This window comes from Akebia trifoliata, chromosome 5 (assembly GCF_017979445.1).
Source record: "Akebia trifoliata isolate Shusen 1 chromosome 5, ASM1797944v1, whole genome shotgun sequence".
In the NCBI taxonomy this organism is placed as follows: Eukaryota; Viridiplantae; Streptophyta; class Magnoliopsida; order Ranunculales; family Lardizabalaceae; genus Akebia; species Akebia trifoliata.
The window spans coordinates 16991126-17007784 of record NC_141379.1 but is presented as its reverse complement, the minus strand read 5'-3'; the positions used below and the strand labels follow the sequence as shown (position 1 = coordinate 17007784).

Here is a 16659-nt window from a genome sequence, read left to right as displayed (position 1 = left end):
AAGAAACTACATTATTTTCAATACTTCTCCTCAAGTTGGGGAAAATATATCAACTAAGCTCAACTTAACAAGATGAGAATTAGTGACAGAAGGACCAACAAACTTTGTAAGCATATCTACAAGCTATTCTGAAAAAGATACAAAGACTGTCTATAGAGCACCAGATCGAACTTTCTCCTTGAGAAAGTGAACATCAACCTTTATATGCTTGGTTCACTCATGAAGGACTGAGTTAGAAGCAAGTATGATAGCAGATCTGTTATAGCAAAATAAAGTGGAAGGACCAGACGTCGAAAAACCTAGCTCCATTAGCAAAGATCTAAGCCAAATAAGCTTGCAAGTGCCAAGAGCCATAGTACGATACTTAGCTTCAGTAGAAGAGTGGGAAACCACACTTTATTTATTACTTTTCCATGAGATCAGGTTACTACCATGGAAAGTAAAGAAATCAGAGATAGATCTCTTATTTGTAAGAAAATCAACATTAGTAAAGCATGACATATGTGGTTGAGCAGTGGAAGAGTAGAAAAGTCCAAGACCAAGATAAGACTTCAAGAGCAAAGAATATAATAAACTACATTAAAATGAGAAGTGTGTGGGGCATGCATGAACTAATTGATCACACTAACTGCAAATGTCAAATCCGATCTTGTGTTAGTCAGATAAATCAGATGGCTTACAAGTTTCTGATAAGAAGAATGATCATATAATAAATCACAAACTTTGACATGAAAATGATGATTCAGATCCATAAGAGAGAACGCAAGATGACAACTAATCATACCAATGTCCTGAAGGAGATCCAATGTGTATTTACGCGAACGAGCCCCAAGAATTACTTAAGAGAACTCAAATCCTTAACCTCAAACACACGACCTAATAACATCTTAACCCCGTCAATCCATTGTGCCTTATCTCCAATTATTATAATATACTCCACATAGACCAATACAATAGTGCAACAACCATCCAGTCATCGACGAATAAAGCAAATATGATCTGAATGGCATATAAAAAACTCCATAGATAAAATGACCTCAGAAAAATATTATAACCAAACTCGCGAAGACTACTTCAAACCATATAGAAATTTTAGAATGTGACATACTTTTCCAAAATACTCTCTTTAAAGACGAAACCCAAGAGGGGGTCCATATAGATAACCTTAATTAGATCTCCATTTAGAAATGCATTCTTCACATCAAGTCAATGAAGAGACCAGGAATAATAAACAGCTAAAGAGATGACGAGGCGGATTGTAGAAAGTTTAGCTACAAGAGCAAATATAGCACCAAAATCCTTTCTTAGAGTTTGCTTAAACCCTTTAATGACTAGGCAGGCCTTGTATCGATCAATAGGGTCATCCGCGAGGTACTTGACAATGAAAAAACATTTACAACCAACGGTCCATTCCCCAGAAAGAAGATAAACAAGCTCCCAGGTGTGATTTTTCTGTAAATCATCTATTTCAACAGTCATAGCTTTAGTCTACCTAGGATCTCACAAAGTCTCTGATACAGATTGAAGAACTCGAATAAAATAAATAGCAGTAAGGTAGGTTTGATAAGAAGGAAAAAGTCCCTAATAAGAAACAAACTGGGCAATAGAGTGATTAATAACATACCCTCGCTTACCTTTGCGAAGTGCAATAGGCAAGTAAGAGTTAGAAATAGAAGGAACAGGTGTAATAAAATGGCATACCTGAGCTCAAGGAGGAGCTTGGCAAGTCCAAAGATGGATGAGGGTGACGAAAGTAGACCTTAAGAGGCAGCAAATATGAAGATAGATCCTACAAAAGAAAAAAGTCCTACAAAGGAAATGAAGGATGAGAGAAAGCTAGAGAGGTAATCACCATAGAAGTAGGATTCTGCATAGAAGATATAGCACGAAAAGCTACATTTTCAAAAAATGTGACATCCAAATAATGAATTTCATTATGAGAAAAATGATCATAACAGTGATACCTCTTTGACATAGATGAGTAACCCAAGAAAAAATAACAAATGGATTTTGTCATTTAATTTTGTGTAATGAGGAATCCTGCTCTGAACAAAACAAGTACATCCAAAGACTTTAGTTTTAATAGGAAAAAGAGTGTTATCAGGTTGAAGAACATGAAAAGGCACTTGTCTCCCTAAGGTGTGACTCGGAACATGGTTAAGGAGAAAGACCGTAATGAGGACTGTCATATTCCCATATAACTTGGGAACATGCATGCCTCAAAGAAAATAATGGACAATGTTCATGAGGTGACAATTCTTATGTTCTACTATTTCATTCTATTTAAGAGTATAGGAACAAGTCAACTGATGAAATATACCACGCTCATAAAGGTGGGATCGAATCCCATCAGAAATGTATTTCCCTCTGGTATTAGACCTAAGAGATTTAACTATTATATTGTATTGAGTCTGAATCATTTTAAGAAAATTAACAAAAATGTGGAACATCTCAGAACGAGAACACGTCATGTAAACCTAAATACAACGAGAATAGTCATCAATAAATATAACATGATATCTATGACCATTAAAGTAATAACAGGAAAATGCCCCCACACATCAGAATGAACTAAATCAAATAATTTATTAAATCGATGCATGCGAGGAATATAAAAAGTACTTGTGTATTTAGAAAGCTCACACACAGAACACTGAAATTTGTATCCATTACAGGAAATTTTTAAAGTAGAAAATAAAGAACATAAGTGCTGAAAATTGGCATGTCTTAAGCGAACATACCATAAATTTAATTTTGAGAAGAAAAATATGGCTCTGAGAAAGTGCAAGTACAAAAGCAGGAACAACAGTAGGTTAGGATCCAAAAAGGTACAACCCATATCTCTCAAACCCCTTGCCAAAAATCCTCCTCGAAGTCATATTTTGAAAAATACAGTGAGTAGAAAAAAAAAGATTACGGAACAGTTTAGAGATTTGGTAATACTACACATAAACAAAAGGTTAGGATATAGATTAGGAACATGAAGCACAGTCAAAAGAAAAACCAAAAGATAAAGGGATGGTACCCTTGTGGTGGATAGGAGTAAGAAACCCATCAACTATGTGAACCTCTTTATGGGTAGCAAGAAAAATAGAAAAAAAAAATGACTAGACTCACCAGTTATATGATCAAAGGCTCCAGAATCAATTATCCAAGTTACTAGAGCAGAGCTAGATTGAGTAACATGGAATATATAAGATGTACCTGGGGATGTGGTAATTGATGCCACAATTGAAGATGAGTGAGCATGACATGAATCTGATCTCATACAATGGCGGTAATCTAAGTCTAGAGTTGTTGCAAATCAACAGTGCCAAGGGAAACAAGAGAATCAGTAGGAAGAACTGATGATGACTCCACAACTATAGCATGGGGAGAATATTGTCCTGAAGAAGATCGCAATAAATGGGGATAGAGTTGAAAGTAGTGGGCATTTTCATGGTCAATCTTCCAACAATGGCTGCAAGTAAGGTTACTCCCTTTATCATGATTATGACCTCCATGACCTCGACTACCAGATCCTTGAGGATGAGAGTTAGAAAATCTTGAATTGGCTACTAAAACCATCTGATCTGTAGTTGGAGCAAAGATAATACCAGTAATTTGAATCTGAGAGATAACTACACGACGACGCTCATCACTATTAATAATCACAAATGTCTCAAATAAATGGTAAAGGTATGGTGTTAAGGATATGTATCAGAAGTGTTTCGAACTCTGGACGCAAACCCATGAAAAACTGGTATGTTTGATGTCTAGCAATCCGCATAACCATATACCTAGCTGCATTTGCAGACAACTGAGACATAGACTCATTGTGATAGAGTTCTTCTAAGTGAGGTTGAAGGAATGCAAAATAATCAGCTACACTTTGAGTCCCTTGGGTAGCCTAGGCAATGTCTCAATAAAGTTTGTAGATTCTCGAATCATTCTGAGCATGCACATATGTTTGAGTGAGGGATGATTATACCGAAGAGACTATCTCATGATACATGAACATAGTGCAAATGCGCTACTCCATGAAGTTAAAAATCAATCCAAGGATAGTGTAGTTGTCAATCTCCCATTGTTCAATTTTTGAATCAGTAAGAGGTGGCTTATTGATGATACCCAAAAGCCATCAAATTTTCTTTTACTCCCCAAATAAAGTTTAACTGACCGATACCAAGATTGAAAGTTCAGGCCATCTAATAGGGTACTAGTAATGTGTTGGGCTAAGAGGTTTGCTCCAAGACTGATGTTGGAGTTCTTGATTTCTTGATGCAATGTCATTGTTTTTTTGTGAACAAAGTGATTGAAACTTTGGTTTGAAGGGAGATCATTATTGTTCTAAACACACACAAAAAAAGGCTTCCCTATTGCTATATGTTGTCGTGGGTCAGAAAAAGAGTAGAACTACTGTCATAAGGTTTCATAACTGCTATAGATGTCACATTTACCAGTACAACAGCCTACTACTGTAATAGGTCATCCAAATAGGTTGGTTGCTGTCATAAGGCTTCACATAGCCCCTAGTTACTATCACACCTGTACAGCGAGTTACTATTGTCATAGATCACAAATACAACAATCTACCATTGTCGCAAGTCCAAAAAGGAAGTCTGATGTTGCTACTACTATCGTAGGGCACATACACACAATACTTCTATTGTTGCCATAGGTCTAGATAACCAAACTATTGTTGCTATTGCTATTGTAAATCACAAATACAACAATCTGCTATTGTCACAGATCCAAAAAATAAGTTTACCGATGCTACTATTGTCATAAGGCACACACACAACACTTCTGTTGTTGCTGCAAGTCCAAAGAACCAAAACTACTTTTGCTACTACTGTTGTAGGACACACAAATAATTTGCTATTGCTACAGGTGTAGAACATCACTCTCCTGTATCGCAACTACCACACCAATCTATACAACACCCTATGGCAGTTGTAGGTCCCCAAAAAATTCTGTAGGACAACAAGGGTAAAGAAAGAAGGACCATATCAAAGGGCAGAAAAGTACACAACGTAGAATTGCAATATGTGAAGAAACTAAGAAAAGAATCATATCGCAACATGCAATAAAGGAATATGAATCAGAAAAATAAAAGAAGCCCCCGAAGGAAGATACCTTTTAACGAAGATTAGACTAGGTTATTAGGTTTCAAGAATCAAAGATGTTGGGATTGGAGGAGAAGAAGAGAATGGATTTAAGGTCTTAAGAGGAATTGAAGAAAAGAACCTAAAAAGAATATGGGACGTTCTCTATAGCTCTGATACCAAGAAGAATTTTAGAAAGCGATTCTCAAGTCTCATTAATGAGAGAGTTTGATATATATATATATAACCTAAAATATGGATCGACATAAATGTCCTTACATAATGTGAATAAACATAACTGCCTTTACATAAAATTAAAATAAGTAACTAAAGAAACTACATTATTTTCCATAATTTTGCCGTTTGGAAAAATCTGAGTATGGATGGGTTGAGGTTGGTCGGAATCTCCACAAGGGTTAAGCTATGAATAAGATTAAAGCTAAATTTTGCTACTTGGCATTGAAGAAAGCAATGAATGCAATATTTTCTTCGATGCCAAGTGGCAAATTCGATTTTTCTTTTATTTTTACGTATAAGACATTTCTAAAAGGAAATAAATAAATAAATAAGAGAGTTACTATTGCCACACTAACTTTTACTAATGCCATACTACTGATTTACATAAGGATTGGTGTGGCATTATTAAAAGTTGGTGTGGCAATAACATCTTTATAAAAAATAAAAATAAAAATTATCGTTCCCTCAGGATCATGGTTTTTAAACTCGGTATCGCGTCTCGTCTCGTTCAGCTCTGATGTCGAGTTGACTCGGACGATACATCTCGTTTCGTTTGACATTGAGACAATGATTTTTAACCATTTAAAAAATCTGAAAAAATTCAAAAATAATTCTTATTAAAAAATGAACCCAAAAAAATATAAAATTAAAAAAAATCGATTTGGGGGTGAAAGAATAGAGAGTTAAGGTTTTAACTCGTTTGTCTCAGTTAACTCGGACGAGATTTTGAAAATCTTATCCGATACATCCCGTTTAACTCGTGAGTTAATCATTTTTTATGCTATCTCGTTTGTATCGTTCAAGATATCGGAAAATATCATTTGAGACGACCTGCTTATCTCACGATACGCGGTCGTTTCAAAATACTTTGTGAGTTTGTCTCGTTCAATTCTGATATCGAGTTAACTCGGGCGATACGTCTCGGTCCCGGAGGACGAGTTTAAAAACCATGCTCAGGATATGCTGTAGTGTAGTTGGGGGAGGGGAGAGAAAGAAGAGAAGAGAAGAGAACATAGAGATTTGGACGATGAGTTGGTGCTGTAGCAATTGGTACACGAATCCTTGTACCTCTCATTCTCCATCTTCTGTTTCTTTTCTCGGCATAGCTTCTTTTGCAGCATTCCTAGAGTTTCAGAATAAGAAGAAATGTGTGGTTCAGAAATTTTCTTCTTCTTCTTCTTCGCCCCTCATCACTACTCTCAGTAATAATAATCATAGTAAGAAGGTTGGGATGATAATTAGAGGAGCAGAAGATGATGGAAGCAGTAAGACATTACCAACATCAGAAGCAGCAACAGGAGCATCGAAAGGATCGGGAACCACTGCGAGAGGTCGAAGACTTCTTAAAGTGAGGGAAGAAAAGAGAAAGAGAGAATACGATCGCATTCACAACTACCCCTCTTGGGCTAAAGTCCTCGAAGATGCCTGCAAAGAAGATACTGAGCTTCGTGCCGTCCTCGGAGATAGCATAGGCAATCCCGAACTCATGAGGCAAAGAGTCGAACAGAGGGTGCGCACCAAAGGCCGTGATTTTCGAAAATCCAAGACTGGTTCTGTTCTTGCTTTCAAAGTCAGCTTCAGAGAGTAAGTCTGTAAGACTCATTACTACTACTACTAATATTACCCACCCACCCATAAAGTATTTTATTTTTCATTTGTTAATTAATGCCACTTGTGATGATTGCAGCTTCAACCCACTTGATTCCTATATATGGTTTGAATTGTATGGATCTCCGTCAGACCGTGATATCGATCTCATTGGTAGTGTATGTAGTCTGGTTTGATGTAGTCAATTTCTTCTCGTTCTTTCTTTCTTTCAAACATTTTATCAAATATTTGATGGTGATGATTACACAGGTTATCCAATCGTGGTATGTCATGGGACGGTTGGGAGCATTTAATTCTTCTAATCTACAGGTATCTTCATACTGCATCTCTCTCTTTGAATTATTTCTTTTTTTTATATTCTTTTTCTGTTACTTAATTTACCCTGCCACTCATTACCATCATTAGAGAATTATTTGTACTCCTCTATTCGCGTATTTGTTGATTAAAGGTCTCAATTCAATTTTTCAACTGTGCTTCCAACACCCATGAATTCCATTGAACCCAGACTTTGTACATAGAAGCTATGATCTTGTGTAACACTGACCTTCCCATTTTTTGATTCGTTATCTTGAGTGTGTGTGTGTGCTTCTTGCTTTTATGGGCATATAAATAGTATTGTAGGAACTTTGTTATAATCAAGTAGTATAGATAGTTCATTATGGTAATAATATGAATTGGTTCTTGCTTGTGGTAAGATCAATATCAACAGCAAGACAAACAAACGATTCACTAGAGGATCGCATGACTTTCTACTCATCCTACTACAATTTGTAGCCAATTGGCACAATTTCTATATTACTCTTTAACTTCTGAATAGAACTCTAATCAACTAGGAAACTAATGGATAAGAATCCTAATTTGATAGAGCCATAGTAACAAAAAACTTCATTTAAAAAAAAAAAGTCTCGTTTAAAACATGTTTTGCACCTCTAACAATTAAAACATTGAAAAAACTTGACTTTTTCAAAACGATGCATTTTTACATTTTAAACTCGTTTTTTCATAATAATAATAATAATAATGGTTAATTTTTATGGTTTTATGGTCATTTGTGATTTAGTTCATAAATATTGTTTAATGTGGATTTTATGATAATGTCGTGATGTTGCATTTTTAAAATTTTTCAATATTGTGTCATTTTGCTCAAAAGATACATTGATGGTTACACTTGTTTTCTTTATCATAAAATTTATAAGTATGTGTGAAAAAATGAGAATTTTTTCCGAAGTTTCCCTTTCCATTTAAGCTCATATTCCAACTTGGTGACTATGGATAGGACTACTAAAATAGGAAGATAGAAGGAATAACAAGTCTCTAGCCTTCTATCCATGTTGGCCTAGCTGAGAGTTCTAACATTTGCCTTTCCCTTGTGCAAACGACTCATCCTCAAGCCTGGAAATGAGCACGAAAAGCCGACAGCTGAACCCAAGTAGTGTCTTCCATTTGGGCAATCTGATGAACAAGTTCCTTTGTGGCACCTAAATTTTTTTAAGCATCCCCTTTCAAGTATTACAAAGCAGTTGCCAATTCATAACTCCTAAATTTAGTGAGGAGGGAGACTTTGAATGGGCAAACTGAGTCACCCAATTGTTGCTTGAGGCATGAGACATGGAACACGAGATGAATTCTAGAATCTGAAGGAAGTACTAGGCGATATGCAATAGGACCAACACGTGTTGCCTGAAACGGGCCACAAAATTGAGGGGACAACTTTTTAGAAGAGTGAGTTGCTATGGATGCTTGGTGATAAAGTTGTAGGCGGAGTAATACCCAATCACCCGCTTGGAACTCTTGTTCTGTACATTGTCAAAATATAGCTTCATGTGAGATTGGTACACATGGAAATTATTCTTGAGAGTTTGTAAGAACATCATGATCTCACAAAGCAATCTCAATAAGAGGCAATGTGAGTAGGTGGCTTTCCATACATAGCCTCATATGGAGTCATGCGAATGGCTGGATGAAATGTTATATTGGACCACCACTTAGCCCAATGTTAATATTTTCCCAATGAGGAGGATGATCACTATCAAAACACCTCAAATAATTTTCTAGGGTTCGATTCAACACTTCAATTTGGCCTTCTGATTGAGGATGGTAAGCGGAACGGTGAGACAACTAGTTTCCTTGCAAGTCGAAGAACACCTCATGTTGACTCATAAGATGGGGCCACAATTACTGACAATAATATGAAACATCCTGTGAAATTTAGCAATGATACAAACTAACAAATCAGCCATAGATGCAAGTTTATTAGGATTTGAAAGAGAAACAAAGTGAGCATACTTAGATAATTGATACTACAACATGAATGGAGTCTACATGCGAAAAAAGTGGAAGCCCATCTATGAAATCCATAGAAATATCCAACAAGGCATTCTCAGGAATTGTTAGAGGTTGCAATAAACTCGAAGGTGCAACGTGTTCCACTTTATTCTGTTGGTAGGTATCACATTCTGCCACAAAATGTTTAATATTAACCTTAAATACTTGCTCAATAGAAATTATAAGCATACCTGCCCAGATTTTGGGGAACATTACACTTTACTTATGAATGATCTAGTTAGAAATAACAATGGGTTCGTCCTACAAGATGGCTACTTATTTTAGGGCACTAAATTTTGCATTACCCGTACCTCATTGCGAGACTTTCTCATTTGGGAACTCCACGCTGGCGGCGCGACTGGACATTTTGGGCGAGATAAGACTATTGCCCTTATTAAGGATATATTTCATTGGCCAAGTCTCAAACGAGATGTAGTTAAAACTATTGGGCAATGTTGTACTTGTCAACTGGCAAAACAGAGAAAGCAGAACACTGGTTGTATACCCCTTTGCCAGTGCCACACTCCCTATGACAAGATATTAGTATGGACTTCGTGCGTGGGCTTCCTAAGACTATCTAGAAGCACGATTCCATCTTTGTAGTAGTGGACCGTTTTTCTAAAATGGCTCATTTCCTACCTTGTTCTAAAACCTCTGATGCTTCTACTGTGGCCGAAATATTTTTTGAAGAGGTTATTCGTTTAAATGGATTACCAAAGGATATAGTATTTGATAGGGACGTCAAGTTCACGAGTTACTTTTGGAAAACGTTATAGCATATGATGGGTACTAGACTGCAATTTTCTTCAGCATACCACCCACAGACAGACAGTCAAATTGAAGTGATCAATAGGAGTTTAGTAAATTAATTGCAATGTCTTGTAGGTGATCATATTAAATCATGAGATTCTATATTGTCCATGGCTGAGTTTGCATATAATAGTTCTATCAAGAGGATCACAAGCATGAGTCCATTTGAAGTAATTCATGGTTACAAGCCTTGGACACCTATTGATCTCATCCCTATGTCAATTTCATACAGGCCATCTGAGTAAGCACAATCATTTGCACAATATTTTCATGAATTGCATTTTGAGATTAGGAAGAAAATTACATTGAATAATGAAAATTATAAAATGCATGTTGATCAACACATTGTAGGTTTTAAGGAATTTCTAGTAGGTGACTGTGCTCACCTTCAATAAAGACATCATCCCTATAGGGGTTTATTTGTGCTCCACACCCTAATCGCACTATGCGATAGGGTTTTGTAGCCACCCTAAAGGGCTGCGATCACAACAGACTTGCTATTTGAGGGTTAGGAGAATAGCTAGCTGCTGTTCAGGAATTTCTGGGGCACGTGACAATCATTGGACCCCTGTTTGATGCTTACGGTAACCGCAGAACTGCTCCTTGGTGCCTTATGATTGAGTTGATGGCTGTTCATGTCACCTACAATGGTGTTTGACCACCTTCCACGCCTCCTCCTATCGGTATTGTCACTTTTAGGGTGCTGTGATTAGTTTCTCCTTGTGAGTCTTCCCCTCTTCTTATTTAAACTCTCTTCCACCCAACGCACATTGATTTTTTTATGACCTCCGAGACATCTTTCTTGGTCACCTGTCATAGTGACGAATTGGGTGGTCTTCCCTCTCATTCGATTGACTTTTCGGGCGTCCAAATTACCACCTTGAAATTAGATGGGTCCTAATTATCTACTTTGGGCACGATCGACTGAGATATTCATTAGTGAAAAAGGAAAGATCGATTACCTAATAGGGGCAAACAAACAACTTGCACCAACTGATACTTATTACTCCCAATGGTTTGCAAATGACTTTATGGTCTATTCTTGGCTGGTTATATCAATGGAACCACACATTGCGGCTGGTTTTATGTTTTCCAAGACCGCAAAACAGATTTGGGATTCCATAAAGAGTATCTACTCTCAACGTCAAAACAATGCCCTGGTTTTCAAAGGGTGAGATTTCCCACCTTTGGCAATGTGACTCTTCAGTCACTACATATATATTACAACTACGTGCTCGATGGGAAGATTTGACCTTCTATTCCTCTTCTTGTGCTAAGAATGACCCTTTTGATGAGGCATTATATTAGTCGATTTTGTATAAGAATTAAGTTTTTTAGTTTCTAGTTGGTTTTTGGGATGAATTTGAGTATGCAAGAGTTCATTTATTGGGTATGAATTCTTTTCCGTCCCTACAGACTACGTACTTTTATGTCTTAACGGATGAGAGTTGTCGCATAGCTGTACTATCTCACTCTTTTGGAGACCATTCTATTATGCTTGCTCGCACGCCCTCTCCACAGTCTCCTAGTGGATCTCTCTGCCTACACGTCAACGACCTAAGTGTGATCATTGTGGAAAGTTGGGTCATGTGAAGGTCCGCTGTTATGCGCTTCATGGTCGGCCTAATTAGCAACTTCAACAATCTCACCGATCTTCAACTCATGTAGTCTCTCAGTCGACTACTAATCAGGCACCTCCTTCAACTACTACCTCATCTTCAAATTTGGTATCTCTGTCCCAGGCTAAACTCGACAAGTTCCGACAATTCTTCGATTAGATGGAAACTTCATCTCATTCGGTTTTTACTTTTGCTTAATCAGGTACCTTTGCATTTGCACACAGTGTTTTCACCACTTCCACACCATAGATTATTGATTCTAGTGCCTCAGATAACATGACTAGTACGCCTTTCCTGTTCAAAACCTATAGTGTTTGTTCTGGTCATTGCAAGGTTCGTCTTGCTGATGGTTCTTTGTCCTCTATATCTAGTCAAGGTCATTTTTTCTATTACACCTTCTTTATCCTTCACTAATACATTGTATGTTCCTCGACTTACTACTAATCTTATTTCTATTAGTAGCATTGCCAAACTTTTGAATTGTAGTGTAATTTTTTATTTCTTTTACTGTATCTTTCAAGATCTAGAGTCGAAGAGGACGATTAGCACTGGACGTGAAGTGAATGGCTTGTATCTCTTAGACGCACCTATGTCACCTAGCTCTTATTCTGTTTCTCAGCTTAGTAGTAGTAGTTAGTCTAATAAGGCCCTTGTGATGCGTTGGCACTTATGTTTAGGCAATATTTCCTTTAGATATTTGTAATACATGTTCCCTGTTTTATTTAATAATATAAAATTGATTGATTTTTCTTGTGAAACTTATTAATCAGCTAAACATGTTCGTTCTCATTATCTTATTAGTGTGAATACTATTGCATCTGCTCCTTTTGATTTAATTTACTCTGATGTGAGGGGTCCCTCCTCCATCACATCCTTTTGATTTTTGCTATTTTGTTTTGTTCATCGATGACCACAATCGTACCACTTGGGTTTATCTTATGAAGCATAAGAGTGAAGTATATGGGATTTTCAAGCAATTTCTTGCTATGGTTCATACTTAGTTTGATTGTAATGTCAAGATTTTCTGTTTTGATCATGGTACCTAGTACACTTACATTGAAGTTTGAAGATTTGTTTAGAGTTTGACATTAAACATCAAATGTTCAATGTTAAGACTCATCAACAAAATGGCCGATCAGAAAAAAAAAATCGCCATATTTTGGAGTTAGCCCGTGCCATCTCTATTGGCATGAACGTGTTACAATCATTTTGGACTGATGCAGTTCTTACTACTGTTTATCTTATCAATCGAACATCCTTCATGGTTCTTCAGTTTGCCACTCCCTTCTATCAATTTCATTCGGATCGTCCCTTGTTTCTACTTTCTTCACATGTGTTTGGGTACGTCTATTTTGTTCAAATTCCTAATCAACTTGCACTAAACTTGATCCTAAACCGTCAAATGTATTTTTTTGGGTATTCCTCTACTTCAAAATGATACCGATGTTATCATCCTTCCTCTCGACGGCGTTTCATTTCTCGGGATGTCTCTTGTAGATGCTATTGCACATCCTGAGTGACGAGTATGTATGATTGATGAATTGAATGCTCTTGAAAAAACTCAAACTTCGGAAGTTGTTCTTCTTCCTCCTAGAAGGAAGGCTGTGGGATGCCGTTAGATATTCACCATTAAGCATAATCCTGATGGTTCTATTGCTCGATATAAGGCCCTTCTGGTGGCCAAAGGATATGCTTAGACTTATGAGATTAATTACCAAGAGACATTTGCTCCTGTTACCAAGATGACTACCATTTGTGTTCTCTTTTCTATTGCTACTATACGATGGTGGCCCCTCTTTCAGTTAGATGTCAAGAACACATTTCTTAATGGTGATCTTCAAGAAGTCTATATGGTCCAACCTTCTGGTTTTCTTGCATATGATTCTTCTGGGTATGTTTGTCACCTTCTCCGTTCTCTCTATGAATTGAAGTAGTCTCCTCACGCATGGTCTGAACATTTTACTAAGGCAAAATGCTTTTTTGGGTTCCATCAGAGTTCTACTGATCATACCCTTTTTCCTTTGTCACTCCCAGGGCAAAACTGTCGCTCTAATTGTTTATGTGGATGATATTGTCCTTACTGGAGATGATTGTAATGGCATTACTGCAGTAAAGTCTTACTTAGGACGTCAATTTGAAATTAAGGACCTTGGGCATCTTCGTTATTTTTTAGGCATTAAGGTTGCACGGTCCCATTCTGGTATCTTTATAGCTCAGCGTAAATATGTCCTTGATTTACTATGTGACTCCAGTCAGCTCGGTTTTCGTCTTGTTCATATTCTTATTGAGCAGAATCATTTTGAGGGGTCGTGTTTGTCTGATATTACACAGTATCAACGTATTGTAGGAACTTGATCTACTTGTCTATGACTTGTCCAAACATTGCCTATGTTGTTAGTGTTGTAAGTCAGTTTATGCACTCTCTTCGCATATCTCACCTTACTGTTGTCTATCGCATTCTTAGATTCCTCAAGGGATATCCTGGTTGAGGTGTTTTGCTCAGTAATCATTGTCATCTTCGCATTAAGGCATGGAAAGATGCAGATTATACTGGTTCAGTGACTGATAGATGATCCACTTTTAGATACTGTACTAAAGTTGGTGGCAACTTAGTAACTTGGCGCATTAAGAAGCAGGATGTGGTTTCTCGGTCCAGTGTTGAGTTAGAATACAGAGTTATGGCACTTTGAGTGTGTGAGTTGTTGTGGCTCAAGATCTTGCTAGTTGATTTATGTCTTCCCATGACATCTCCTTTTTCACTGTATTGTGATAATAAATCAGCTATTAACATAGCAGCTAATCTTGTTTAGCATGATAGAACGAAGCATATCGAAGTTGATCGACATTTCAGTATAGAAAATATTGTTTCTAGGCATATTTGTACTCCTTTTGTTCCTACATTTCAGCAACTTACCGATATTCTTACTAAAGGTATTGGCAAAACCATCTTTGAAGGTATCTTGTCCAAGTTGAGTGTTGCCGGTATCCACGCACCAACTTGAGGGTGAGTGTTGAAATAAAACACTATTTTATTATTTGTTTATGTTGTCACTAATCACATTTGATTTGTCAATTATGGTTGACTACGGTTTGTGTAATCATCTATTTAGAGCCTAATTAGGGCTAAGTAATCAATTAATTAAAAACTTCTCTCTCTCTCTCTCTCTCTTAACTAAACTAATGGATAAGAATCCTTGTTCCATAGAAGTTCTAAAATAGAAAGAAGGAATAGCATGTCTCTAGTTTGCTGTCTGTTAGCTGTGCTTTTCAATTTTGTGTTAGAGTTCTACCTGACCCTGGCTGTAAATCTTTTTGATTTGTTCAGCTTATGCACTCACCTTCTTCAAATTTGTGAACATTTGTTGTTGTTGTTGTCATTGAACGGCATTTGATATGTCATCTACATATACAAATCTGTCTTGGGGGTTTTTCATGTGATGTGTTCACTCAGTTGTTTAGGCAAACTCAGCTCGTTGTAGGACCATGTTCCATTGATTTGGTTTCTCCATTGCAAGATGTAAAAGAAGATGCCTAAGTTAATTTGACCTGGTGATGGTATGTGTTTCCATATACAAAAACTGATTGGGTTCTAGACTTCCTAGATCTAAAAACCTCGTATGAGCATGTTTGTGTGCACAATTTGTGTGTACATGCAGGTTGGTGCAAGTCCACTCTTATCATGTGTAACAATTCAATTAACATTCAGATACTGTATGGATTGCAGTTGGCAAACTCATCTACGGATTACAATCCTCTCTACGATGAAGAGAAAGGTTTCAAAGTAATGCCTTCATCATTTCATGATATCGGTGATGTTGAATTTCAGGATAACTGGGGCCGAGTTTGGTAAGTGTTCTTGGCTTTAGCTAACACTAGTGTTATAATGTGATTACATGTCTGAGTACTACAAGAAAGAGCTTACTAATAATCTGTATTCATCCAACAACAGGGTAGACCTTGGAACTTCAGACTTCTTTTCTATTGATGTTCTCCTAAACTGCTTAACCACATTGAGCTCGGAGTAAGTCTAATTACTAGTCATTTCTGAAGAAACTTAAACATTTTTTATATGTAGAAACTAGAAATGGAATATAAAATTTTAATTAATAGTTCCAAGTCTATATTCTATGATTAAGATAAGCTACGATTTTACACAATTTTGACCAGCCATTATCCAAGTCAGCATTGATTTATTTTTATTTTTTCACTCTGTTGCAGGTATTTAGGCATTCAACAGGTGGTTTTTGGTGGTCGACGGATGGGTGATTGGGAAGAAGGGATGGCTAGTCCAGAGTATGGATACAGGTACTTCAAGATATGAAGACAGACTAGGTATGGATTCCTCTATTTCTTATAGCCATTGGATTGTTGACAGAAGATTCAATGGTAAGCTTTGGGTCTTTTACAGTCAATCTTCTTGGCATCTGTTAATACTTGATTCAGACTATGGGGTTCGATGGGCCAGTCCGCTTCATTTCATTTTATGGTATGAGACAGATGATAACTATGTGAAATATCATTCGATTATTACTACTAGCCAAGCCATGCATAAACTATTGTGTATATCTGATAATGTAAAATTGAGGATTTTTTTTTCCTTTCTTATGCAATATGCAATGAAAATGGTCATTAGTTGAATTAATACAAACTCTAAACCCTGTAGTGGCCTTTACACTGCTGGTCCTATCTCACAAAGAGCAGAAGAATAATTTTGTGTTGAAGTGTGAGTGTGGACATTTCTATTTTCAATTATGGTCCTCACATCTTCTCGACAATGTTCCTACCCTTCTCTTCAATATGACATCTCTTTTCTTCTAATTTCTCTCCCATCTTCTTCCCCAAATCCATCATCCTTGCTCTCCTGCCTGTTGTTGTTGTTATTGTTGTTCTCTTTAAATTCACTTCTTCACCAGAAAGAAAATGTTGATCCCTCACCATGACTGCCCCTAATGATGATTGATACTGTGGGCTCT

The 16659-nt window shown here is 36.9% G+C and overlaps 1 protein-coding gene across 7 annotated transcripts in view; it reads left to right on the top strand.

Annotated features, from left to right (window-relative positions):
- Positions 1-6303: 6303 nt before the first annotated feature.
- The window catches only part of LOC147401569 (structural maintenance of chromosomes-like protein, putative (DUF3531)), a 12159-nt gene continuing 1803 nt past the window's right edge, over positions 6304-16659 (top strand). For 2 of the 7 annotated variants that reach the window (XR_015178553.1, XR_015178554.1), the window contains exons 1-7: positions 6304-6908; positions 7012-7090; positions 7182-7241; positions 15411-15532; positions 15636-15707; positions 15905-16018; positions 16095-16172. Coding sequence is in view for 3 of the 7 variants with exons in the window: in XM_086442897.1 (XP_086299023.1) it covers positions 6352-6908; positions 7012-7090; positions 7182-7241; positions 15411-15532; positions 15636-15707; positions 15905-16007 (993 nt within the window). In the remaining 4 variants the exon portion in view is untranslated. Of the gene's footprint in view, positions 6909-7011; positions 7091-7181; positions 7242-15410; positions 15533-15635; positions 15708-15904; positions 16325-16659 lie in introns of those variants that run through there. The other 5 variants (XR_015178551.1, XR_015178552.1, XM_086442897.1 and 2 more) reach the window with 4 other exon arrangements.